Source organism: Elephas maximus, chromosome 8, assembly GCF_024166365.1.
Source record: "Elephas maximus indicus isolate mEleMax1 chromosome 8, mEleMax1 primary haplotype, whole genome shotgun sequence".
Classification (NCBI taxonomy): Eukaryota; Metazoa; Chordata; class Mammalia; order Proboscidea; family Elephantidae; genus Elephas; species Elephas maximus.
Genome location: NC_064826.1, coordinates 79,860,664 through 79,886,819, shown reverse-complemented (window position 1 = coordinate 79,886,819; position 26,156 = coordinate 79,860,664). Strand labels below are relative to the sequence as shown.

The 26,156-nt window shown below is 35.7% G+C and overlaps 1 protein-coding gene across 1 annotated transcript in view; it reads right to left on the bottom strand.

Annotated features, from left to right (window-relative positions):
• The window catches only part of HDAC9 (histone deacetylase 9), a 1,063,574-nt gene that overhangs the window by 70,069 nt on the left and 967,349 nt on the right, over positions 1-26,156 (bottom strand). The window contains exon 24 of the mRNA XM_049893259.1: positions 15,222-15,355. Coding sequence (XP_049749216.1) covers positions 15,222-15,355 — 134 coding nt within the window. The remainder of the gene's footprint in view (positions 1-15,221; positions 15,356-26,156) is intronic.

Here is a 26,156-nt window from a genome sequence, read left to right as displayed (position 1 = left end):
CTAAGATCCATCTACGGAAAAAGGCAAGGGATATCCTTGAAGCAGCTCTTGAGCAAGAGTTAAAAAAAAAAAAACTTGCTCTCTAACTACAAGAAATGAAAATCAGCTCACTGTTATTTTCATGATTTGGAACAAAAGAGAAAAGAAGCTAAACAGAGCCTTTACAAACAACAGGCACGTAAGGAAGGAAGTACACATCAAGGGGTCTACTAAATACTCAGGATAGCTTTTATTTTTTGGTATCTCCCAAATATGCCAAGTATTTTCTCCATTCTCTATGTTGTTCTGCTCCCTCTAACTTCTATTTTCTCCATTCTTCTTTGGAGTGGTGAAAGCTTACTAATCATTCAAGAAGCAGCTCAAACACTGCCTGCTCTTGAACCCTATCCTAAAATTCTCTGATGGAACAAATTGCTTCCAACTCTGGGTCTCCTTTATCCACAAATACCCTTGCTTACTCTACTAAACACCTTATATTATACTCAGCCTTGTCTGCTATCCTCAACTATGTTGTGAGCCATTTACAGGCAAAGAGACAATCCTGTATGAGGTAAAAACAAACAAACAAACAAAAAACAAGTATTGAATGAATGGAGGAAGTATTAATTGAAAGAAAACATCTATGTCTGCAGCTAACAGACATAGATGGAGTGGTTTCTACCCCCTGGTTGCCTGCTATAATCAAGGTGTGGTTTTATGGTGAAAGACCAGAAAGAAAATAATTTGTTCTTTCTGAGGTGAATTGACATTGCAGAATCATCAGAAAGTTATTCTCTTTACCCATTGGTAGGGTTTCCTGAATAGTAGACAGATCAGAAACGGAGGGAAATAGAAAAGAAATAGAATATCCCAGAGCAAGCAGGATCAGCATGGCATTGCCAGTGGCTCAAAGAGAAAAAAATCACTCTCCATTGAGCAAGGAAAAAAAAAAAAAAAACGAGTATAAAGAAAAAATAAAATCAGATTTTGAAAGGAAATGAACTTAATCTCTAGTTCAATTTTGGAAGAATTAACATCCTCACAATATTAAGAATTCCAATCCATGAACAGGGTTTATTCCTTCATTTATTTAGATCTTTGTTTATTTCTCTAAAAACATTTTAGAGTTTTCACCACAGGGGTCATATTTTTGAATGATTTAATCCTAGGCATGTGGTGTGTGGCATGTGGCATGTTAAAGGAGCCCTGTTGGTGCAGTGGTTAAAGCACTTGGCTGCTAACCGAAGGTCAGCGGTTTGAACCCACCAGTCATTCTGCAGGAGAAAGATGTGACATTTTGTTTCCGTAAAGACTTACAGCTTTGGAAATCCCTTGGGGCTGTTCTACTCTGTCCTTTAGGGTCGGTATGAACCAGAATTGCCTCGATACCAGTGGGTTTGGTTTTTTGTTTATTTGATATGCTTGTTGCTTTGTAGATAGTAAATGTATATGTTATCGTTGTTAGGTGCTGTTGAGTCTGTTCCGACTCAGGAACCCTATGTACAACAGAACAAAACACTGCCTGGCCCTGTGCCATCCTCACGGTCATTAGTATGCTTGAGCCCATTGTTGCAGCTACTGTGTCAATTCATCTTGTTGAGGGTCTTCCTCTTTTTTGCTGACCCTCTACTTTACCAAGCATGATGTCCATCTCCAGGGACTGATCCCTCCTGATAACAGGTCCAAAGTACACCACCCTTGCTTATAAGAAGCGTTCTAGCCGTACTTATTACTCCAAGACAGATTGGTTCATTGTTCTGGTAGTCCATGGTATATTCAATATTCTTCACCAATGGCATAATTCAAAGGTATCAATTCTTTTCCAGCCCTCCTTCTTCATTGTCCAGCTTTCGCATGGATATGAGTCTACTGAAAACACCATGGACTGGGTCAGGTTCACCTTAGTCCTCGAGTGACATCTTTGCTTTTCAATACCTTAAAGAGGTCTTCTGCAGCAGATTTGCCCAATGCAATGTGTCGTTTGATTTCTTGACTTCTGCTTCCATGGGTGTTGATTGTAGATCCAAGTGAAATGAAGTCCTTGACAACTTCAATCTTTTCTCCATTTATCATGATGTTGCTCACTGGTCCAGTTGTGAGGATTTCTGTTATTTTTATGGTGATGTATAACCCATACTGAAGGCTGCAGTTGTTGATCTTCGTCAGTAAGTGCTTCAAGTCCTCTTCACTTTCAGCAAAGCAAGATTATGTCATTTGTATATCACAGAGTGTTAATATGCCTTCCTCCAATCCTGATGCCATGTTCTTTTTTATATAGTCCAGCTTCTCAGGTTATTTTCTCAGCATAGAGATTGAATAAGTAAGATGAAATGGTATAACCCTGACACATGCCTTTCCTGATTTTAAACCATGCAGTATCCTCTTGTTCTGTTCAAAGGATTGCCTCTTGATCTATGCACAGGTTTCTCACGAGCACAATTAAGTGTTCTGGAATTCCCATTCTTTGCAATGTTACCCATAATTTGTCATGATCCACACAGTCGAATGCCTTTGCATAGCCAATAAAATATAGGTAAACATCTTTCTGGTATTCTCTGCTTTCAGCCAAGATTCATCTGATATCAGCAATGATATCCCTCATTCCACATCCTCTTCTGAATCTGGCTTGAACTTCTGGCAGTTCCCTGTTGATGTACTGCTGCAGTAGCTTTTGAATGATCTTCAACAAAATTTTACTTGTGTGTGATATTAATGATATTGTTCAATAATTTCCACATTCTGCTGGATCACCTTTCTTTGTAATGGGCACGCATATAGATGTCTTCCAGTTCCCATATACCTTTCACTCAGTTTTGATTACTTATTACATAAACACATTGTATTTTAAAATTTTTTATTTGCTACAGTTTATGATGGTTATATATTAATAGACACACAATTGATTTTTTAATTGACCTTGCATCCATCAACCTTGTTAAATTTACATATTAATTCTGAGTGTTTAATTTACCAAATGCTTTTTAAACATCTATTGAAATGGCTTTATTATTATTGTCCTTCCTTCTTTAGTAGGGTGAATTACATTGAGTAATTCTGGAAAGTTAACACAACATTACATGTCAGGGATAAATTCATTTTTGTTATGGTGATTTTTAGATATTAAGATGATAGTACTTTGTCTAGAGTTTTAACTTCTATGCTTATGAGCAAAATTTTCCTACAATATTCCTTTTGAGTTTTCATTATCAATGTTATTCTGACCACAAAAAATCAGTTGAGAAGTAGTCTTCCCTCCCCCACCCCCCACCCTCCTGCCTTTCTTCTAAAGGTGTTTGTTTAGTATTGGTATTATTTCTTCCTTACATTTTTATTAGAATCCACTGGTGGAACTATATTGGTCTGCTGTTTTCTCTTGGTTAATTTGGTATTAAAAATTCAATTTCCTAATTATTATAGCAGCCGGGAACCAAACCCACTGCTGCTAAGTCAATTCTGACTCATAGGGACCCTACAGGACAGAGTAGAACTGCCCCATAGGATTTCCAAGGCTGCAAATCTTTGAGGCAGAAGACTGCCACAGCCTTCTCCAGCGGAGCTGCTGGTGGGTTCAAGCTGTCGACCTTTCAGTTAGCAGCCAAGCGCTTTTAACCACTGTGCCACCAGAGCCCCTTTCATAATTATAGGATTATTCAAATAGTCTATCTTCTTAACTCAGTTTGCAAGGATGGACTTTTATAAGAATTTTTCCATTTCAAATAAATTTTCAATATTAAATTATTTTTATTATCCTCTTATAATCTTTTTTGTGTCATTAAAATGTATAATGGAGTCCCCTCATTCCAAATGCTGGTAACTTATGCTTTATTTTTGTTAATCAGTTCTATCCATTTTATTAGTTATTTCAAAGGACTAACCTTTGACTTTTTTGATTTTCTTCTTATTATATGTTTGTTTTCTATTTCATTTCTACTTTATCTCTGTTCTTAGATATTCTTTACTTTCTTTGTGTTTAATCTTTTAGGATGTATGTTTTTATCATTAATAGCAAGCTTACTTCTATCCTAATGTATACCTTTAAAGCTATATATCACACAAGTTTAGTATCCCAATTTTTCATAATCATGCCATTAAAATATTTTCTAATTTTCATTGTGCTTTCTTCTGTGACACACGAATTAGAATATATTTTGATATCTTCAAATGTATGAAATTTTATAATTACCTTTTAATATTGATTCCAGCTTAATTCCACTGTGGTAAGTGATTATACTCTGTATAGATGAAATTTACTGAGATTCTTTTTATGCCCCCCAAATATGGTGTATTTTTGAAAATGTTATAAGTGTCCTTAAGGAGAATGGTATTCTGCAGTTATTGAGTATGGTTTAGTAATGTCAGTTAGGACAAGTTTATTAATCAGATGTTTAAATCTTCTATACCTCCTCCCCCCCACCCCCGCCCGCCGCCTTTATTGCCTTCTTCTTCTATCGGTTACTGAGAGGGATGCGTTAAAATTTGTCACCATGATTTGCCTATCTTTTCCCTATTTTTCCATGTGGTTCTTTCAATTTTTGCTTGATATGTTTTAAAGTTGCATTACTAGGTACATAGACTTTTAATTGTTTTATCTTATAGTTAACAGAATATTTTATCATTAGGAAGTATCACTTTTTATCTCTATTTCCTCTTTTTTACCTTAAAGTCTACTTTATCTGATATTAATATAGCCATACCAGCTTTCCTTCAGTTAGTTTTTGTAGCTTAATTTTTTCCATTTTTTTATGTTCAAACTTTATATTACAGAAAGTGTCTTTTTACATGGCATTTTTAATTACAATGTGATAATCTTTGTCTTTTATTGGTGGGCTAAATCCATTGATATGCATTTTGTGGCACTGGATATGTCGATTCTAACATTTTATATGGAAATGCGGAGGGCCAAATGTAGCAAAGATGGTCTTGAAAAATAAAAACAAACTGGATGATTTGTTTTAGCAGGTCTAAAAGACAGTCTGATAACGTCCCAAGAATAGACAAAAAGGCCTGTGGAATAGAATATTCTTCACGTATATTAAAAGTTAGCACTGCCAAACCATGGGAATGGGTGGTTTTTCAATAAATGGTTCTGGGCCAACTCTTTATCTACATTAAAATCAAACAAACAAACAAAAAAACAACTTCGCCTCTACCTCATGTCATGTGCAATTCTACTCCTGAAGACCGTGGATCTATATCTTAATGTCAAAAATAAAGTTTTTAGAAGATAATAACCAAAACCAAACACATTGCTACTGAGTCGATTCCGACTCATAGCAACCTTATGGGACAGAGTAGAACTGCCCAGTAGGGTTTCCAGGGAGCACCTGGTAGATTCAAACTGCCGACCCTTTGGTTAGCAGCCATAGCACTTAACCACTATTCCACCAGGGTTTCCTAGAAAAGAATAGGAAAATATTGATATTTTTATGACTGTCAGGATACTGAAAGATTACTTAAAGAGACTACAAAAAGTGCTAATCATAAAGGAAAATATTTGATAAATTGTACTGCATTAAAAAACAAACAAAAAACTTCTGTTTATCAATAGAGACCGTTAAGAGGGCAAAAAGACAACCAAAGGAGTGGCATAAAATGGTTAAATATGACCAATAATAGGCTCCAATCTAAAATCTATAAAAACTGTTCAAATCAATGAGAAAAATGACAAATAATCTGAAAATCGACAAAAGACTTGAATAGGCACTTCACAAAAGGGAATATACAGATGACTAATAAACAAACAATTGATTCACCTCATTAGTATTCTGGCAAATTAAAATGATGATGATATACTATTACACACTCAACAGAATGACTAAAATTTGAAAAGATAGATAATACCAAGTGTTGGAAATGGTCTGGAATGATGGAAACAATCATGTGTTCCTAGTAGGATTATAAATTGGAGCAACCATATGGAAAAGTTTACTATTACCTATGAAGATTGATCACATGCATATTCTGTGACCCAGAAATACCACTCTGAGATATATACTCAGCAGAAATGTATATACAAATGACCAAGAGATGTGTATAAAATGACCAGCACAGAATAACCCTAAAGCTGTAAAAATTTCCTATGTCCATCAGGAGTGGAGGAGATAAATAAATTATGGCATTTTGACAGAAATTCTTTTTATGGAGTGGAATACTATATAACAACGAAAATGAATGAACTATAGCTAGCTGCAACAACATGGATGAATCTCACAAACTGAACACTGAGCAAAAACATTAGACATAATAGAGTATAAAAAACAAAAAAAATACATTGAAAACAGGCAAATTAAACAATAGTGTTAAAATCTGAAAAGTGATGACTTTCAGAAAACAGGAGATAATAATTGGTGAGGGAATATGGGGACTTTGGGAGTGGTGGCACTTTTTATTTCTTCACCTCTTGATGGTTACATATGTTCTACCTTTGTGAAAGTGCATTCATTGTGCATTCATTTTTTGTGCAGTTTTTTGTGTGTGTATTATATTTTACAATTAAAACCACTTTAAAAATGGAGTCAGCTCGCTGATACAAAAGAATAGGGAAACAAAGTCTGGCTCTTTTCGTTATATAGTTGTGTCTCTAAGAAAAAAAGATGATGATTGGTTTTGCAGCAAGGAAAACAACTTATATTCTTTGATACAGGCCACAAATTTACTTACAAAGGGAACTGAAAGTCTCCCTACAACATGCATAGCAAACCAGACAAAATGCAGAAAGAGTTAAGTTGTCAGGCTGAAAGAGGTTGTGGAACTTTGGAAGAATATGATGCTTGAGAAGAAGACGACAAGGGAAGTGGAATGAGATAGAGATCTGACCCTCCCTGCTGATGAACTATCATCAATTCCCTAGTGAGAGAGGATCGGTGGTTAAAACTCAACCCTCATTTAAATAATTATCTTAGAAATGACTACAATTAGTTGTATACGTTTAATTTGATTGCTTAAGTAAATCTGGATATGATTTTATCCTTATTGTGATTCATGAGTCATTCTAAAATAACCTCCTTTTTTTGTTTGAAGTTTCACATTAAGAACCTTGACCAAAGAGATTGAAAAAAATATTTAAATCAGGGTGGATTCTATTGACAATAGAGTTACACTAACAGACTATTAAGATTATTCAGATTCAGTCTGGCTGTATCCAACCTACAAGGGGAGGAGAAAGAGTGACATCAACTCAGCAGTAAAGAAACATCTCTGACCCAGAGGAATGATACAAACCTAAGAATTCTTACGAGAGTATCAGGAAGACCAAGAATGGCATTCAGGTCACATGAAATACAGTAGGAATTCCTCATATTAGATAAAAGTGACCAGTGGGCTAGAATCTGAGATTATTATTGTGGCTATTGTTCCATTAATTGAACATTACTTTGGCTATTTTTCAGTTAGTTGAGCTTTATCCAAAGTTCTCATGGCTTGAAGAAATGTAGGCTATACGATATATCAGCCAATGAATAAAACGAGGAAGACGATGAATAAATGCTTCTATTCCCTACCCAACCCACATAATATCCATGGCACTAAACTATGAAAAATTTGGATTTAATGACATAGTTAAACATCTACAGCAATAGTCAGCTAAATAATTTAGAATAAACTTAAAGCTAAAAAGAAGGCATAGTGACCTAGTGAAAAGAGGACACGGAATGAAATTCGGTAATTCAGATTTTCAATATTTTTGCTTAGTCACTGAAGCAAGATTGTAGATATACAGTCACTCTTTATCTGTGATTTTCCAATATGCTATGTATAGTTTAGACATCAATTGTTATACAGAGAAGGTTTAGTTCACATTATATACCAAAATCTCATTATTTACCTGTTCCTATTTTAGCAAGGAAACCCTGGTGGCATAGTGTTAAGAGCAATGACTGCTAACCAAAAGATCGGCAGCTCAAATCCACCAGGCACTCTTTGGAAACCATATGGGGCAGTTCTACTCTGTCCTATAGGGTCGTTGGGAGTCGGAATCGACTCGAAAGCAACGGCTTTGTTTTTTCTTTGTTTTTGTTTTAGCAAGTAAGTTTAAATTTGAGTGTTATATTTTCTAAATCTTCATTTCTTTTTTTTTTTTTTTTGATCACTGGTGTTCTATTCCTCGTTTGTTTTTCTATTTCCCCTTCCCTTAACCTGCTAATTTTCATGATTTTAAAATGTTTATTTCTTAATTTTTTTGTTTGTTTATTTCACGAAAAAGATTCTGTGCTTAGTCTTTTCCAAATGTTGATTTTCCTACTAGGAAGATCTATTTCACATCAGGTAACAGTGGTGTTCTGGTCAATGTTTAACAACTGGATGTGCAAGAAATAAGAGCTCTGATTTGCCGATTTTCATGGTGTAAATACTTCCATCATGGCCTATTTCAAACTACTAATGTGATGTCACTAAACTCAGATTTGAGAAGAGATGCACACAGCTGGATCTCACAAGCCAGTTAGAGCCAGCTATAGCCTATCACTAATAGAGTATAATTTTGTTTATTGGTAATCTAGGCAAAGTTATTCCTAATTATTATTTCCTTAACAAGTTCTTGTTTTCTTGTGTGAACTTCTGCCTTCTCCCATAATCATACACTGTGTTGTTGTTGCTCTTTTCTCCAAGTCATGGGGCTCTTTTGTTCAAAGCTTCCATGTTTTTCACAGAAATTCTGATCCTTTATGCTGTTTCCATTCTCCTGATCCAGCCTCATTTTTGACTTTTAGTCCACTCAACGTAGCCTCTCCTCTATCAAAAACAAACACAAAGAAACACCCATACCACAACCACCCACAAATCCAAGGAGTTTTAATGTCTTTATCCATGCATTTTACATTATATGGTGCTGTGGATTGAATTGTGCCTCCCCCCACCGCCACCCCCCGCCCCCGCCAAAAAAAAAATATGCATTGAAGTCCTGGCCACTGAACCTGTGGATGTGATCCTGTTTTGAAATAGAATTTTCTTTTGTTGTGTTAATGAGGGTCCTAACCTAATCACTTCCAAATTACAAAAAGAGCAGAATAGACACAGAGATACATACACTGTGGAGAGGAAGACAGATGATAGAGACAGATGCATCTATCACCCAGGAACATATCTTAAGGACTGCTAACAGCTCATAGAAGCTGAAAGAGACAAGAAAGGACCTCTTCCTGTAGCCATGCCCTGAATTTGAACTTCTAGCCTCCTGAACTGTGAGAAAATCAATTTTTGCTCTTTAAAGCCAAATTGTCGTGTTTGTGTTACGGCAGCACTAGTTAAGTAGGACACATGATAAATCCTTTCTTTTGATTTTAGCTTGTCAAAATCTCACTTTTTATTCAAAACCAAGGTTAAATATCACTTCCTTTATTAAAACCTTTTTCCCATTCCTATAGTTAAGAACAAAGGGTGCTATTTTGCATTCCCAAAGCACTTTGTTTAAATTCATTTTACTTTTACATGTATTTGAACTTCTTAGTACAAAATAGATGCTCAGTAAAAGACTATCAAATGAATTGATGAGTAAATTAATGAGGTAACATGTTTGTTTCACCATTGAAAACAAATGCTTTCTTCTTTTTATTGGTAACCAAAACCTATGAAGTGTTCAGATTCTCAGTCCATCTTTCTTTTAATATCTTCTGAAATACTAAAAGAAAAATGATACAGAAGGATCTGCCTCATGGAGTTTTGAATTACCCAGATAACCTCCACTTCATTTGGCATTTCCTGAAGCAGATAAACAAAACAAAACAAACCCAAAATCAGTTTGGTTCTCAGAGTACCTGCTTCTCATAAGCCTTGTCAGATATAAAAATGGAACATCACTGGCCACGTCTACACTGGAAAGTATCTTCAAATAATAACTTTCCAAAACATCTGTGATCTCTTTAGATTATCCATACATTCTCTTTCAGAATGTGGAGAGTTTTCAAAGTCTAAGAGAAGACCATAGAAAAATATTATTTTGACATATAATACATTTCTCCTGTATTCGGTTCTCGTTTCCTCTACTCATGAATTGCAACTATTTGGTAGCTTGTAAGCTTTCCCAGATTCACACCAATTCCCCAGTGGAGTAAACCTCAGCCATACATAATCTAAAGGATAAAAAAGATGGCAAAACGACTTCCCCATTCAAACTCTAATACAAACAAACCCCTGATGAGCAACTTGGACAACAACATCTCAAGACTTCACCTCAGGGGTGGTTGTCAACACTTAACTCAGATCAATTCAAGAGACTTCTTTCAGCAGCTTTAGAGCAAAAAGTCATTTTAGAAAGATTATCAACAAACACAATTGCTAAGTTCAGCCACCGCTTCTGAAATCCAAGTCAAATGAAAGCAGCTGAGCCTACTCAACAGGTGGTAACAGAGTCATTACAAAGAAAAGATGAGAAGAGGGAGAGAGGGAGGGGGAGAGAGGGGGGAAGAGAGAGAGAAAGAGGGAAATATAAAGGAAGGAAGGAAGGAAGAGTGGGAGGGAGGAAGAGAGGGAGGGCGGAAAGGAGGAAAAAAGGAAGGAAGGAAGGAAGGAAGGAAGGAAGGAAGGAAGGAAGGAAGGAAGGAAGGAAGGAAGGAAGGAAGGAAGGAAGGAAGGAAGGAAGGAAGGAAGGAAGGAAGGAAGGAAGGAAGGAAGGAAGGAAGGAAGGAAGGAAGGAAGGAAGGAAGGAAGGAAGGAAGGAAGGAAGGAAGGAAAAAGCCAAACCTTAAAGAGATTGTGGGAGATTAATAAAAAACGAGCTATTCAATCCAAATTAAAGTGCTGAGCTTTTAGTACCAGAGGCTGTGGCATCATCTCAACAGTTTCCAGGTCTATGGCAATTTGTTTTTTTCTCTAACAAGCTTAAAACTGTCTTATTCTGTTTTGACAGGTGGCCTTTTAATGGCCACGTTCTCAACTCACTACCCAAGAATACTATTACTACACACCCTTTCCTTGCTTCTACCTGCCTCAAGGTTTTCAATGTTTTCATTTGAGATTCCATAGGAGTGTCAAGCTCTAAAGCTTTTCTCACATCTTGGGAAGGTGTCTTTCAGAGGAAGCAGCCCAGGGTGCTTCTAATTGGCTTTGCCTAACCGTAGGCAAATTTATCCTTAAAACAACTCTGACATTGTTTGCCAACCAACACAAATACAGATTACCAAATTCAGGTTCTCTGGGAACCTCACAGATGTTGCAGCTCCTAATTCTAAAAACTATTGGTTATTCAGAGCCCTGATGGCATAGTGGTTAAGAGCTTGGCTGCTAACCAAAAAGATGAGAAGTTCAAATCTACCAGGCACTCCTTGGAAACCCTACGGAGCAGTTCTACTCTGTCCTATATGGTCACTATGAGTTGGAATGGACTGAACCGCAACAGATTTATTGGCTATTCACATAAGTATCCCTGGTATATTTCCAGGGAGCCTAATGATCTTCCCATTTAGATAGTCACTTTAACTTCTTGTAAACCCCAAGCTGTTGTGCCAGTGCTTCAGTGAAGAAGTTCAAGAATATTCATCACGCACTGATTGTACTGATAAATCTAAGTTTTGAACTTTGCCAAGAGTAAGAAAAAAATGGACTTCTGGTTTGTCTTCAAAATCAGTTGCCTCTAGGAATTTCCTGTACCATGCTCAAATTAGCTTTAATCCAATAGTATATTATTTTGACTGACCCTGTGCATATTTCTTAAAAGAATAGTTAAGAGATGTTTTGCTAACTAGATCACATTCATGATTTAAAAAAGAAAAATGAGAAAGAAGAAAATGCCTGTTTTGGGTACAGCACTCAGATAATTTACTTTTTAAAAAATCAATTTTTTTTTGTGGTACCCATCTTTATATCTGCACTGAGATATGTAGCCAGGAGTTCCTGCTGATTTTACAATTCCTTTGGGTTATATAATACATATTATTCTGCTGATAATAAGCCATATGAAGCAGCATTTTGCAGTATTGACATGGCCTGGCCAAGAACAACAAGGGAAAGAAATAGCATTCAAAAAAATGGCAAAATGTTTATGAATTCTAATCCTCTGCACATGAATAAATACATCTGACAAAGTGCAGAGACCCTCAAAAAGGCCATTCTTGACCTTCCTAATTTGAGTTCAATTGCATGTTCAATGTTGAGAAGCCAAAGTAGGTCCTGCCAATGTTTTAAGCTCAAGCTTTACTACATTTTGTTATTTGTAAAAGTGAAGTCCTAGATAATAAGTTATAATTGCCCTATTAATCACTTGAAAAGGGGACTTGGGGGGAAGTTGGGATTTGAAATTGAAATAATTGGTATCTGAAAGACGTCCTTTTTTATTTTCTTACCTAAAACTTACCACGTAAAACTACTGTGAAAACTGCATGCATTCATTTTTTTAAATGGTGAAGTACATGCAGTATTGTTTTTCCTAAAGGAATGAAATTTAAAACTTCAATGGAGTTATGCCATTAGTCATGATGACCTCTGAGCTGGAAAAAAAATACAGAAAATCAGGCCTTGGATTATAAATTATATTGTCAATGAAAGTGAGGAGAACTCTGTTTCTTGAGTTGTTTTAAGTATTACATTTTCATTTCCTTTTAAAAAATGAATTATAATGTACAACACACTTGTATTTTTCATTAAAAAATGTTTCTCTTAACTCTGTTCCTCAATGTACTGATAGGCTGACACATCAAAATTTACCTTTTGAAGTTCAGTGTACCATATCCATTTGTTATCCTTAAAGTATTTTGTGGGAATTCTATATTGTTGTTTATACCCGAAGAGTCCTCAGTGGAAAAAAAAAACATACAGAAAGGTATAAATTATTTAAATCTCTCTTCCTTTAGTTCATGATGAACAACTTTTAGGTTGTGCTTATATGATTGAAGATAGCCAACCAAAAGAGACGAGATGGTATATGAATAACTAAATCAGATGTACTATAGGGCATCCAGACAATTAAAATCCATTAAATAGTCAATATAGCCAAAAATAATAATCTCAGCTTTCACTTACTGGAATTTTTAGCAATCTATACACCCACATGAGCATGTTTATGATATTGACCAATGATAACTTTATCCCTTCCTCTATTTCAGGCCTGGTTTATCTAAGAATGTAGAAAAAAGGCACAGTTTTCAAACTTTAATTCAGGTGATGTCCTTCTAATGTCACAATTGCTCTATAAAAGCAGTCTATTTGATTTCTGGAACTGCCCACAGACCCCACCCCTCAAATGAAGGACATACAGACACATCCATTTTGCTTTTTAGTATACTCAGATAGATAAATTACGAAAAGCATGTTACTCCATACAAATGACTTGAATCTGTTCTGAAGTATATTCATCTCTTAAAGAAACCACAAGAGAAATTACTCTATCCTCATTGGAAATCCTCCCTTGGAAGAAGAGAGTTGGATCAAGTGCAGAGATTACAAGAGCACAGAGACAGATTCGCATTTGAATGAGTGTGCTCAAAAAGAGCCAGTGAAATCCGTAATTTCCTTCCACATAGCTGGAAAAGTAGTTGGCTTTCGCAGCCGGGTAGCATTTCTTTTTGGACAGATCAATCATCCACGGAGCCACAATCCACAACCTACTGTGATTTTCTGCACATCTGGCATAAGCCTTTATAGTGCAAATATTAAAATCAGTCTTGCTTCCCTAAAATGTTTCTATTTGCTATCGTTATTGGGTGCCAGTGAGTACATTCAGAGTCATAGTGACCTCATATGACAGAGTAGAACTGCCTAATAGGGTTTTCTTGGCTGTAATCTTTAACAGAAGCAGATTGCCAGGTCTTTCTGTCTCAGAATTGCTGCCTCGGAGTTGCCAGGTCTTTCTGCCTCAGAGTGAGTTTGAACTGTCAACCTTCAGTTAGCAGCTGAGTGCTTAACCACTAGGCTCTTTAAAACGTTTCTACACTTAAAATCAAGTAATTTGACAATATTGACTACATAAAAAAAATTTTGTCTGGTATACAAACCGCCCAACACTAACTGATAAGATATACAACAGGATAAAGTACTTGAGCAGTGTTTGAGTTTTCTCACATATTTTTTTTCAATTAAAAATATACATATTATTTCAATAAATATGGCAAAAAATAATTTTGAAACACCATAAATCTGTAAGACAATGATGATGGTAAAAGCTATGTGCTCAATGTACAGAAGAAAAAGTTCTTTTTCTTTTGAAAATACTGGAAAGGCATGAAACCCACTGCCATCGAGTCAATTCTGACTCATAGCAACTCTATAGGACAAAGTAGAACTGCCCCATAGGGTTTCCAAGGCTGTAATCTTTACAAAAGCAGACTGCTACATCTTTCTCCCACAGAACAGCTGGTGGGTTTGAACTGCTGACCTTTCGGTTGGCAGCTGAGCTCTTAACCATTGCACTAGCAGGGCTTCTTAGAAATGCATGAGTTACTGTCAAAAACACAATATAAATGATAGATTTTGAAATGATTTTGTAAATGTTTATTTAATAAGCAAAGTCATTTCAAGTTCATGAAAGAAAGGCAAAATATATTTAATAGTCATCAACACTGCAATATATTCATTAGCAAATTAAATGAATTGATAATATGAACACATACAAACTGAAATATTTGCCTAACTGCAATTAATAGGTCCAAAAGCTTATCATGATCTGGAAGCGAATTTCATGGCAATTTGATCTCAAGTCTGCAGAGTGGTCAAAAATGTTTCAGTTTAGTTATGTGATGTGAAAGAAAAGAGGATGACCTATGGCCATTTAGATTCAAGTTCAAATCTTGGGTCTCATGCATGCTGGCTCTGTGGATTTCTCAACCTCTTTAAGACTCATTGTCACCATCTGTCAGATAGAAATATCTATCTCTTGGCCTTGAGAATTCTTAAATGATGGCAGAAAAAGTGTTTTACCAATATTTTTAAAAAGTTCTTTTTTTCTGAACTATCACAGTCCTACAGGAAATCTCAAGAGAAATTCTTCCTTGAGTTTTATTCTTAATGTTTCATTACTCAGTGGTTGGGTCAGTAGACAAAGCACTCCTCTTTCCACGGGTTATCTTTACTCATTTGTTGAGCTCTTTCAATAATCTGATCGAGGGGAGTGTTGTGTGGATTCTGTAACTGGATGAAAGTCACAGCATATAAAATTAAAACATGTAAATTTCTCATATCTAAGGCTTGCATTATTTTTTAAAATGGTGAGAATGACAATTGTGCTTTCTGAGTACTTGAGTTTTAAAAAAATAAAAGGCACTGAACTACGCGTGTATACTTCCTTTACTCCTGCTTTTTTGTATTTTTAGTTTGTTTACCTCATTTCCTAGAAGAGCATTTACACAGGCTTCTGATGCATCGCAGATGGCTGTGAGATCATGTCCTCCTTCTAAAGCCAACACCACACGTCCATTAGCCAATGTCATCAATTGCTTCGTCATATGACCAAAGCCTACCCATAAAACAAGAACAACATTTCCAAGTATTAAATCAAAAGAAAGTGACTACTAAAATCTAGTATTTATTTAGCATTTATTCTTTGTATATTCTTTCTCAGTACTTTCCATGTGCTAACTTATTTAATAAGATAACTCTATGGGTTTTTATGGGTTAGTTCCTATTATTATCTGTATTTTACTGGGGAGAAAAACCAAAGCCCAAGGTCCAACAGCTAGGAATTATCACGTACGAGATTTGCAGTAATCAGCCTGGCTTTTCACTAGTACACAGAATTGCTTCCCTTAACACGGTCTATATGCATCTAGATGAAAAACTTGAATATTATTCAGCCAATGTTAATAAGGAGAACTATGCCATTCGTTTGTCATGTACTTCCTGTATCCCTCATATGCCTTTACCATATTATAGGAGGAAGTTTTCCACATATCACATCAAATTTAATTAGTACATTAGATTTTTTAGTATTAATTTTTTTATTTTGTAAATATATATTTAACAAAACATTTGACATTTCACATGTACACTTCAGTGACATTATGTTCATCATATTGTTCAACCATAATTTTACTCATTCACAAATAATATCATCACCCTTAACGGAAAGCTCAGTATCCCCTAAAGATTGAATCCTTCTTTTTCTCTCCTGCCCACCTGCCCCTGGTAACTACTAATAAATTTGCATCTCTATACACTTGCCTATTTTAGATATTTCATACAAATGAGATTATGCAATATTTGTCCTTTTGTGACTGACTTATTTCACTCAGCCTAACAGTTTCAAGGTTCATCCATGTTGTAGCATGTATCAGGACTTTGTTTCTCTTTATGACTGTGTAATATTCCTTTGTATATATTACCACATTTTGTTTATCCATTCATCTGTTGATAGACATTTAGGCTGTTTCTACTTTTTGACTATTGTGAATAGTGCTGCAATGAACATTGATGTACAAGTATTTGTGTTCCTGCTTTCAATTATTTTACACCTAGGAGAAGAATTGCTGGGTCGTATGGTAGCCATTCGTTTATTATGAAATAGTTGATAAATAAAACAAATATATAAACAGCTGTATACATTATAAAGTATAATTACGTAACAAAAACCTGGTCACTCACCTCCTAACTTAAGTAAAATAACATTAGAAGTAAATTAGCAATAGTCCTTTTTTTTTTTTTTTTAAAGAAACCTACAGAATACAGTCGATAGAACTAAAGGAAAGTTTATAAAACTGTCAAACAATGACAGTGCAAAACTAAAAGAAGTTGCTTCTCTTTGGAACAATGAAATAATATAATCGAGATATTCACCTAATAAACTAGAACTGCCCAGGTTTTCAGTTTTGTCTGGAACTTAAAATTACCTGTAAATGGGGCGAGTTAATTTTCCTACCACCTTGAAGCACTTTAATGTTGATTCTATCCACTTAGCTACTATTTTGATGGAAATTAAAATAGTCATTTTACAATTATCTGATTTTTTTTAAGTAATTGACCAAGAAAGGCTATTCTAAAGAAAATTAAAAAATAGGCCAGAACCTTTCAAGCATTTCAAGATTTCTCACTCATTCCTATCACTATGGACCTCATGATAGTATCAATAGTAATCCTTTAGATAGGTCATTTAAGAATGGAGCTGACCATATGAAAAACTACCATTTCACCTGATTACTATACAAAGAATTATATGGATCCAGAAAATGTGTAGTGCACAGTTCTGATCCCTAATGCTCAAAAAATCTTCTTTGCCTAAGTCCAGACAAATTGTACATGGTCAAAATTAATTGCACATAAGTGTTAGTTCTACTCCAAAAAAATATATAGGCAAGTACACATTTCTGCTAATCACATTGCTGTTTTCTCAACAGATTTTCCTATAACCTAAATCAGTGTTGTAGTGATAATTTAAAAAGATATAATAATGTATCAAGCCAGTAAATTATATCTTTCACACAGAAGGTTCCTAGCAATTGAGAATTTAATTATCTAAAGTCACTATTGAGCAGATAAAACCACGTGGATTAAAAAAAAGAAAAAAACATTGTGAGAAAACACCAAATCCTATTTAATTTCACCCTTTCCTCTAGGATTGAAAACGTTTCATAAAATACCAAATTTAGATGGGATAGTAAAAAGTGAAAACCCAAAAACGGCACTAGGTTAAAAAAAAAGTTACTAGGTAGTAAAAAGTGGAAGGAAGGAGTAGAATGAAGTTAATCTTTGATCTCTATCCAAATTCCTCTTTCTTTTACCTACAGGGTTTATTTCCATTCACATGTTACCCATGTGATCTCTGGAGTCAGGGATAGAAGCAGCTGAACTCTGATTTATGTGTGCACAAAACATCGAAGTAAAGAGACAAAATCTCCACAAGACTCATGCTCTCTTTTCCAGTTAAAGTTGAGTCCAACAAGAAATGTTTTAGTCCTGTTAACCTGCATTCCACTGAATCCACTGCTGCTGTGCAGTTTGGAAAGATTTGAAAAGCCAGGTATGGTTACCACTGTAAGGTAATTATTTTCTAGGACACATAACACAAGAGTTTCAGTGGGGTGTGTGTGTGTATGTATGTACACTATTTGATTATAGGTCATGTAACATGTTTTTAATACGTATGACCACCAGTTTTATATAACAGTTTGTACTTCTACGTCTACGAAAGATACCCATCCTACTTTATACGATGAACCTAAAGTAACCTGCATACCTGAAAAATTGTATCAGATACCCTAGATGGCAGTGTTTTTCTCAAGGGGGTTGGAGCACCCTAAGTGTGAGGGCTGATGGGAGGGTGATCAACAGAAAAATATCTAAACGGCATACTGCTTATGGGCTGAAGCAGTCACCAGATATGGGGCTGCAAATGGGTTCTTAAGATGTGTATATACCTTTAGTTTCTAAACTTTCAGGAGGTAGAGATGGGCACTGACGGGGGGACCTTGATACTTAGAGTAGCAAGATAGGCAAGCGACAGGCTCACGGTAGTGTCTACTTACCAATCAGTATAGAAGTTTTAGCAATGAGTATAGCCATACTAAGCAGTCCCTGCTAACCAAAAGGTAGGAGGTTTCAGTCCACCCAAAAGCACCTCAGAAGAAAGGTCCGGACACATACTCCCAGAAAATCAGCCATCGAAAACCCTAGGGAGCAAGGTTCTATTTTGACATACTTGGGGTCACCATGAGTACGAATGGATTCCACAGCAATTGTTTTTTTATGGCCATACCGGTGCATACTGATTGAAAATCAGTCTTGGCAGTAACTCTTACTGCCTTCATTGACTACTAAAGAATCTCTAAAAGAGATTTTTTTTTCAAAGAGAGATTTGGCACCTTAAGCTCTTTTAAGGTAATATTTTAGGACGAGGCATTAACAAGCTAATAATAATAATAATGTAGAATCTTGTATGTAGCCTAGTTTTTTTAAAAAAGACTCTACCCAGCATCAAATTATGAGAAGGAAGCTACATCGTAACAAATCATTTCTCTTGATAATCAAACACAGCTGACCGGGTAACTGTCCACCAGGCATCACTGAAGAAGAGACTTGGAAGGGCATTTTCAGTTAGAAATCTTCTCTGTAGTTCCTTTGATTTACTAGAAGTACATTTAATTTCGTTCCTTCTGAAAAGAGTATTAAATAAGTTGCTAAATATGGTAGTAGTTTTAAATTATCAGTTGCAATTTGATTTCCTGATTCTCTACAGGGGTTTGTTTCTGCCTAAGAAGTTAGAGCATGTCAGCCTTTTCACTAGTTCAGAAAAGTTGTTTCAAGTGAAAAGTTTCTCTGAGAAGGCTCAAAGATTAAACCTTAGGTATGTATTTAAAGACTAAACCAATGAGCACAAAAGAATTCATCTTTTAAAATGGCATATCTCAAAAGCTTCACTCTAGCCTTTCCCAGATAGTTCCCAGAGAATATCAGTAGAGAAAGGAGATAATTCTAACTAGATTCACGTTAATTTGCATTTTAAAGTAACTATATAATTTTTTTTATATAAATGAATACATGTTCACTGTAGAAAGTTGGGACTATAATAATTAGAAAATGGAGAACAAAATAATAGTATAATATAGTGCAGCATAATAGTATATAATAATATATATTATGAATATAATAGATAATAATAAATAAATGATTGGTAAAATAATGATAGTATGATAATACATAATAGAGTATATATTATATAAATATATTGTTTATTACGGTATAAATAAAAATAAAATAAATAATACATAAAATACTAATATATATAATAGTAATCAATCCAGAGTTTCACCAGAGATAGCTACTTTCAGTTTTGTGTATTTCATGCTTGTTTTGTGTGTATTTTTAAAATAAAAATCACATTATAATGCTTCATAAACTTACACTTACAACTATCAACATGGTAGAAATATTTTTCATGTCTTTTAAAGTATCATTTTAAATATATTAACATACTATTCAATTCTCTGTTTCTAGACATTTCACTTACAAATAGGCTTTTAATTTTAGATATAAGATTGCGAATAATATCCTTGTGTATGACCTAAGTGGCTGGTACATATACTAGCAATTAGCTGATTCCAGTGTTACTGTCTATTATTTTTAGAGTGGAAATAAGCTTACTCTTTATTGCTAACATTTTTTTTTTTAACCAGATTAAACAGCAAAGCATTGAAAGGCAAAATAAGAACAAAGTGCAGTCAAACCTTTATAAACTATTCTTTTAGAACTTATGTGTGTTTGGCGATGCATGATGTGGATAACTGAATGAAGGAATAATCTCCAAGATACTACCAAAATGACTATTTCTATTATGAAATAGCAAATAGTGTAGTGGGACTGTCTATGAAAGACAAAACTGAGGAATTCTGCAATAGGTTGAAAAGTGGATTCTCTCCAACCTATTGGAGAGAATATAGGTGCCATTGCTATCCTGCCATCCTGTAGCTCAGACTCTAGGACCAACTATCAGAGAAGGGTACCCCAGTCATGATTCATTTCGTTAATGAAGAAATACAGACACAAATCATTTTACCTTTAATGAAAAATCTCTTAACTTTGCTGAGGTCAGTTTTCTGTTCACTGTAAGTCTTTCCCCACTATTATTTTCATTCATTTTGAAGGAAGCTTCAAGTAAAACAGCAGAAATGATGTGGCCATTCAGCAGAGGTAATGGACTGAAAGTCAGCAGGAGTGACAGGCTTTTTTGAAATATTAACTCTTGATGTCTTACAATGACCTTATCACTTTTATAACTCAGATGTTGCCAAAAAGCATCAGCAACAATTTACTCATTTTTCACCTTATTTGAACCTCAGATTCATTTCATTTGTGAAGACTTCCTTGCACATATTTGATGCATTGTTTTTATTGTTAGATGCCGTCCAGTCAGTTTCAACTCATAATGACCCTATGTACAACAGAAGGAAAGGCCGCCCAGTCCTGCGCCATCCTCACAATCCTTGCTGTTTCAGCCTATTGTTGCAGCCACTGTGTCAATCCATCTCCATGAGGGTCTTCCTCTTTTACGCTGACCCTCTACTTTACCAAGCATGATGTCCTTCTCCAGGGACTGGTCCCCCCTGATAACATGTCCAAAGTAAATATAAGATTTAATTTTGCACAACGGCTGAAGTATTTTTTATTATTATATCCAGAAAGGATCACTGAAGAATGCATGCAGAATGAAGTATAATTACAAAAATGGTAGCCATTTTACTCCCTGTAGCCATCAACGTTAAGTTTTCCATGTTGTTCTTGAAAATGTAGGCATACTGAAATTGAGAGAGAATTTTGGGTAGCATGTGGCAGTCTCATGTATTGTGAGGCTCTCCAGCAGGACTTCAAAGCAGAACCTGATTGTTGCAGATGGGAAGAATGCTTTCCACAGAAATACCTTTTAAGACTCACGGTGCTGTAATTCATATGTTAGGCACTTGTGATTGGTTCCTGATGATGTTGGGATCACTGAACTCACAAAACCATTGTTGCTACCATAAAATCCTTTCATCTGTAGCCAAAAAGGTTTATTTCATGCAAATGAAAAATTTTCATTAAAGTATCACCTTAATATGGCAAAGATATATATCATGTTTAAAATGTAAATTTAAGAATATATTCTGAAGATTCATTTCATGTTAAGATCTGTACTTATTTGATGTCCCAGGACTCTTTCCAAGTTCACTGAAACCGGAAATCAATTTTAGAAGAAATATGGAGATTATTATCATTAAGTCTTTCAGTTGGCTCATGCAAGCAGCCCTATAAATATTGCATATGTTTTAGAGAAGGCACTTTCAACCACAGTAAAAATCCTTTTACTGTTCTAGTCATTGATGCTCCAGGAGGTCAGCTTATATTCTCAGCACCTTTTGTAAGGAAATAATTATTCAGTTTATGTCCTAAACAAAGTCTGAGATAATAGAATACTCCAATGTCGTTATTTCTGAAAGGTGAAACTGAAAAACATTTATCCTCATGAATTCCTAAGAATAAAAATGGCAAGGAACGTTGACTGGGATTTTAACTGTACATCCATCCATTCATCCACTTACGATCCATCTACAACTTAATAATTTTTTGCTAAAAAACTAGTATGTGCCACAGTTTTAGATATATATCAGACACTTTAAACATTTGCGATACTTCAAACATTTGTGATACTTCAAACATGTACTATTGCCCACCCATATTTGAACCTGTTTTCTCACCTGTAAATATAACTGAAGATTATTTCATGTACTGCACAGAATTGATGTAATTATCTAATCATAAATAGCCACCTCAACAAAGTTATAAGTACCTCAAACAGATATTGACACATAGCCTGTGCTCAGTATTTATTTTTATATAAAAGAATTGAATCATAGACTTTTAGATATAGAAATGAATTTAAAAATCATATATTCCAATCTGTTCATTTTAAGGATGAGGAAACATAGGACCAAAAATGTGAATTATCAAGGCAAACAGCTAACGGCAGAGCAGGGGTTAGAACCTAGATCTCCCAGTGAGTCAATTTCCCACCATTTTTTGCTACCAACTCATAGATCTGCGGTAATAATACTGCCCATATTTTTAGACATGATTTCAAGTTAAAAAGGAACAACTTTACAAAGACTTTCTAGACACCAAATGGCTTTTAAAAACCATTGCTTTGGTGTGTTAAGTGTAAACAAGCCAAAAACATACAAATTAAATTTCCTGAAAATACACAAGTATTAAACACTGACGAAAAAAGTCTCTAGAAAATGCTTTTGGACATCATAGGACCATTCCTTCCTGCCCCTCAAGAAAATTGTTTGTACCAAACCCCAACTGCAACTTGATTTGCCAATCACTAGTTTTTACTGCTGTTTTCAATAATGCATCTAGCACATGGGATCTAATCTCTCATTGATGCTCATGCATAATTGGCCAAGTGGGATGGCACAGCATCAGGACAGACTCATACTAAGCAATGATGAGTCCATTACGGTAGTTTGCACTGCTCGAATTCAACCAATATTTACTGAGTACATACTCTGATAATAGCCAGGGAAACACAGGATGAGTAAGATATAGCTCCTGCTTCCAAGGAGCTAAAATAAAAGGGACATGTACCAGATAAAATATAACTCAGCATAGAGAAAGACAATTTTTATAAAATTCCTGAAATATTATAAAGCTTAACAGAAGGATGATACGGTATATGCCTGGAGGAAACTTGAAGGAAGATCAAGGAAGAAATACCCTTAAACAGTTGCAGTGTTATGAATTTGAAATCCTTTGTCTCAGCTTTCCATCTCTGACAAAAGAGTAGTAACGTTGTTGAGTTTAAATGAAACTATATATATATATATATTTGTGCTTTAAGTGAAAGTTTACAATTCAAGTCAGTTTCTCATACCTACACTTATACACACATTGTTATCTGACCATAGTTGCTCTCCCTACAATGTAACAGCACACTCCTTCTCTCCACCCTATATTTCCCTTGTCCATTCAACCAGCTCCTGTACCCCCTCTGCCTTCTCATCTCACCTCCAGACAGACGCTGCCCACATAGTCTCATGTGTCTACTTGAGCTAGGAAGCACACTCCTCACCAGTATCATTTTATGTCTTATAGTTCAGTCTAATCTTTGTCTGAAGAGTTGGGTTTGAAAATGGTTTTGGTTTTGGGCTAAAAGAGAGTCTGCCAGCCATGACCTTTGGGGTCCCTCCGATCCCAGACCATTAAGTCTGGTCTTTTTACTAGAATTTGAGGTCTGCATCCCACTTTTCTCCTGCTCCAGCAGGGATTCTCTGTTGTGTTCCCAGTCGGGGCAGTCATTGGTGGTAGCCAGACACCATCTAGTTCTTCCAGTCTCAGGCTGATGGAGTCTCTGGTTTATGCGGCCCTTTCTTTCTCTTGGGCTCATATTTTCCTTGTGTCTTTGGTGTTCTTCATTCTCCTTTGCTCCAGGTGGGTTGAGATCAATTGATGCATCTTAAATGGCTGCTTGCTAGCTTTTAAGTGGGATGTAGAATGTTTTCTTAATATACTTTGTTATGCCAACTGACCTAGATGTCCCCTGAAACCATGGTCCCCAGGCTGCTGCTCCCCGCCCCCCCTCCCACTACTCTGGCCCCTGAAGTGTTTGGTTGTATTCAGGAAACCTCTTAGCTTTTGGATTAGTCTAGTTGTGCTGACTTCCCCTGTATTGTGTGTTGTCCTCCCCTTCACCTAAAATAATTCTTGTCTACTATCTAATTAGTGAATACCTCTCACCCTCCCTCCCCACCCTCGTAACCATCGAAGAATGTTTTCTTCTGTGTCTAAACCTTTTCTTAAGTTCTTATAATAGTGGTCTCATACAATATTTGCCCTTTTGCAACTGACAAATTTCACTCAGCATAATGCCTTCCAGATTCCTCCATGATATGAGATGTTTCACGGATTCATCATTGTTCTTTATCATATTCCATCATGTAAATATACCATAATTTGTTTATCCATTCATCTGTTGAGGGGCATCTTGGTTGTTTCCATGTTTTTGCTATTGTAAACAGTACTGCAATATCTATTTGTGTGAAGGCTCTTATTTCTCTAGGATATATTCCAAGAGATGGGATTGCTGGATTGTATGGTAGTTCTATTTCTAGCTTTCTAAGGAAGTGCCAAGTTGATTTTCAAAGTGGTTGTACCGCTTTACATTCCCACCAGCAGTGTATAAGTGTTCCAGTCTCTCCACAACCTCTCCAACATTTATTATTTTGCATTTTTTGGATTAATGCCATCCTTGTTGGGGTGAGGTTGTATCTCACTGTAGTTTTGATTTGCATTTCTCTAATGGTTAATAATCATGAGCATTTCCTCATGTGTCTGTTAGCCTCCTGAATGTCTTCTTTGGTGAAGTGCCTGTTCATATCCTTTGCTCATTTTTTAATTGGGTTGCCTTTTTGTTGTGGCGGTTTTACAGTATCTTGTAGACTTTAGAGATTAGACGCTGATCAGATTTGTCATAGCCAAATTTTTTTTCTGAGCCTGTAGGTTGTCTTTTTACTCTTTCGGTGAAGTCTTTGCATGAGCAAAAGTATCTAATTTTTAGGAGCTCTCAGTTATCTAGCTTCTCTTCTGGTGTGAAAAAAGTGTATTAAAAATGCATTCACCTAGCACGTGACACACAGTGAGTGTACTAACTTTTGCTTTCCAGCCCATAAACCTGATTTTTAAAACCCGTATTAGATAAACAGGCAATATTTATTTGTTTTTATTTTAGTAAACGTAGCTCTAGAATTACTCAATTTTGCTGCAATGGGATCATATATAATTTCAAAACAGCAAAGATCAAAAATGGAAAAGTGACCTCAGTGGATGGGAACTTATATTTCCAGACAATTCTGCTCTTTAAAACTCATCTCAAGAAGCTAAATTGCCAAAAATTGATTAATATTTTCAAATCTAGCACAAAAAAAAAGGTGCTAAATACATGTTTACTGAAAGAATGAATAAATTTGGATTGAACATATTCTACTCAAGATTATTTGATTCCATGTCAACTTGACAGCTGGTAGGAAGAATTCTAAGAGTGACTCTCAATGATTCTTGCCCTTGTATAATTACATCCCCTTTGAGTGTGGGTGGAACCTGTGCATATGATGAGTTAATACTTCTGTCATATGGCAAAAGGGATTTTCAGTTGAGTTTGAGTTGATCAAAAGGGAGATTTTTCAGGAGAGAATAATCTAGTAACTTAGCCCTTTAAAATGGCAGTTTTCTCCAGCTGTTTCCAGAAGAGAAAGAAAACTTTGAAACATAAGAAGGACTTAATGTACCACTGCTGGTTGGAAAATGAAGAACCTTGGTGGCACTGTGGTTAAGAGCTCATCTGCTAACCAAAAGGTTGACACATCAAATCTACCAGCAGCTCCCTGGAAACCGTACAGGGCAGTTCTACACTGTCTTATAGGGTTGCTACGAGTCAAAATCAACCTGACATCAGAATTGACTCACTTGCAAAGGGTATGTAAGAAGGAATGTCAGTGGCCTCTAGCCAGCAAGGAAATGGGGACCTCAGTCTTACAAGTACAAGGGACTGAACTTTGACCAGTAACTTGAATGAACTTGGAAGGTGATCCTTCCCCAGATCATCCAGAAAAGAGTCTAGCCTGGTGAATACTTTGAATTCAGCTGGTGTAGACCATAAGCAGAGAACCCATTTGAGTCTGCCCAGGCTTTTGACCTGCAGAATTGTGAGATAATAAATGGGTATTGTTTTAAGCCATTGGGTTTTCACCCATCTGACAACAGGCCTGAGAAAAATCAATATTATAATTCCAGTTTAT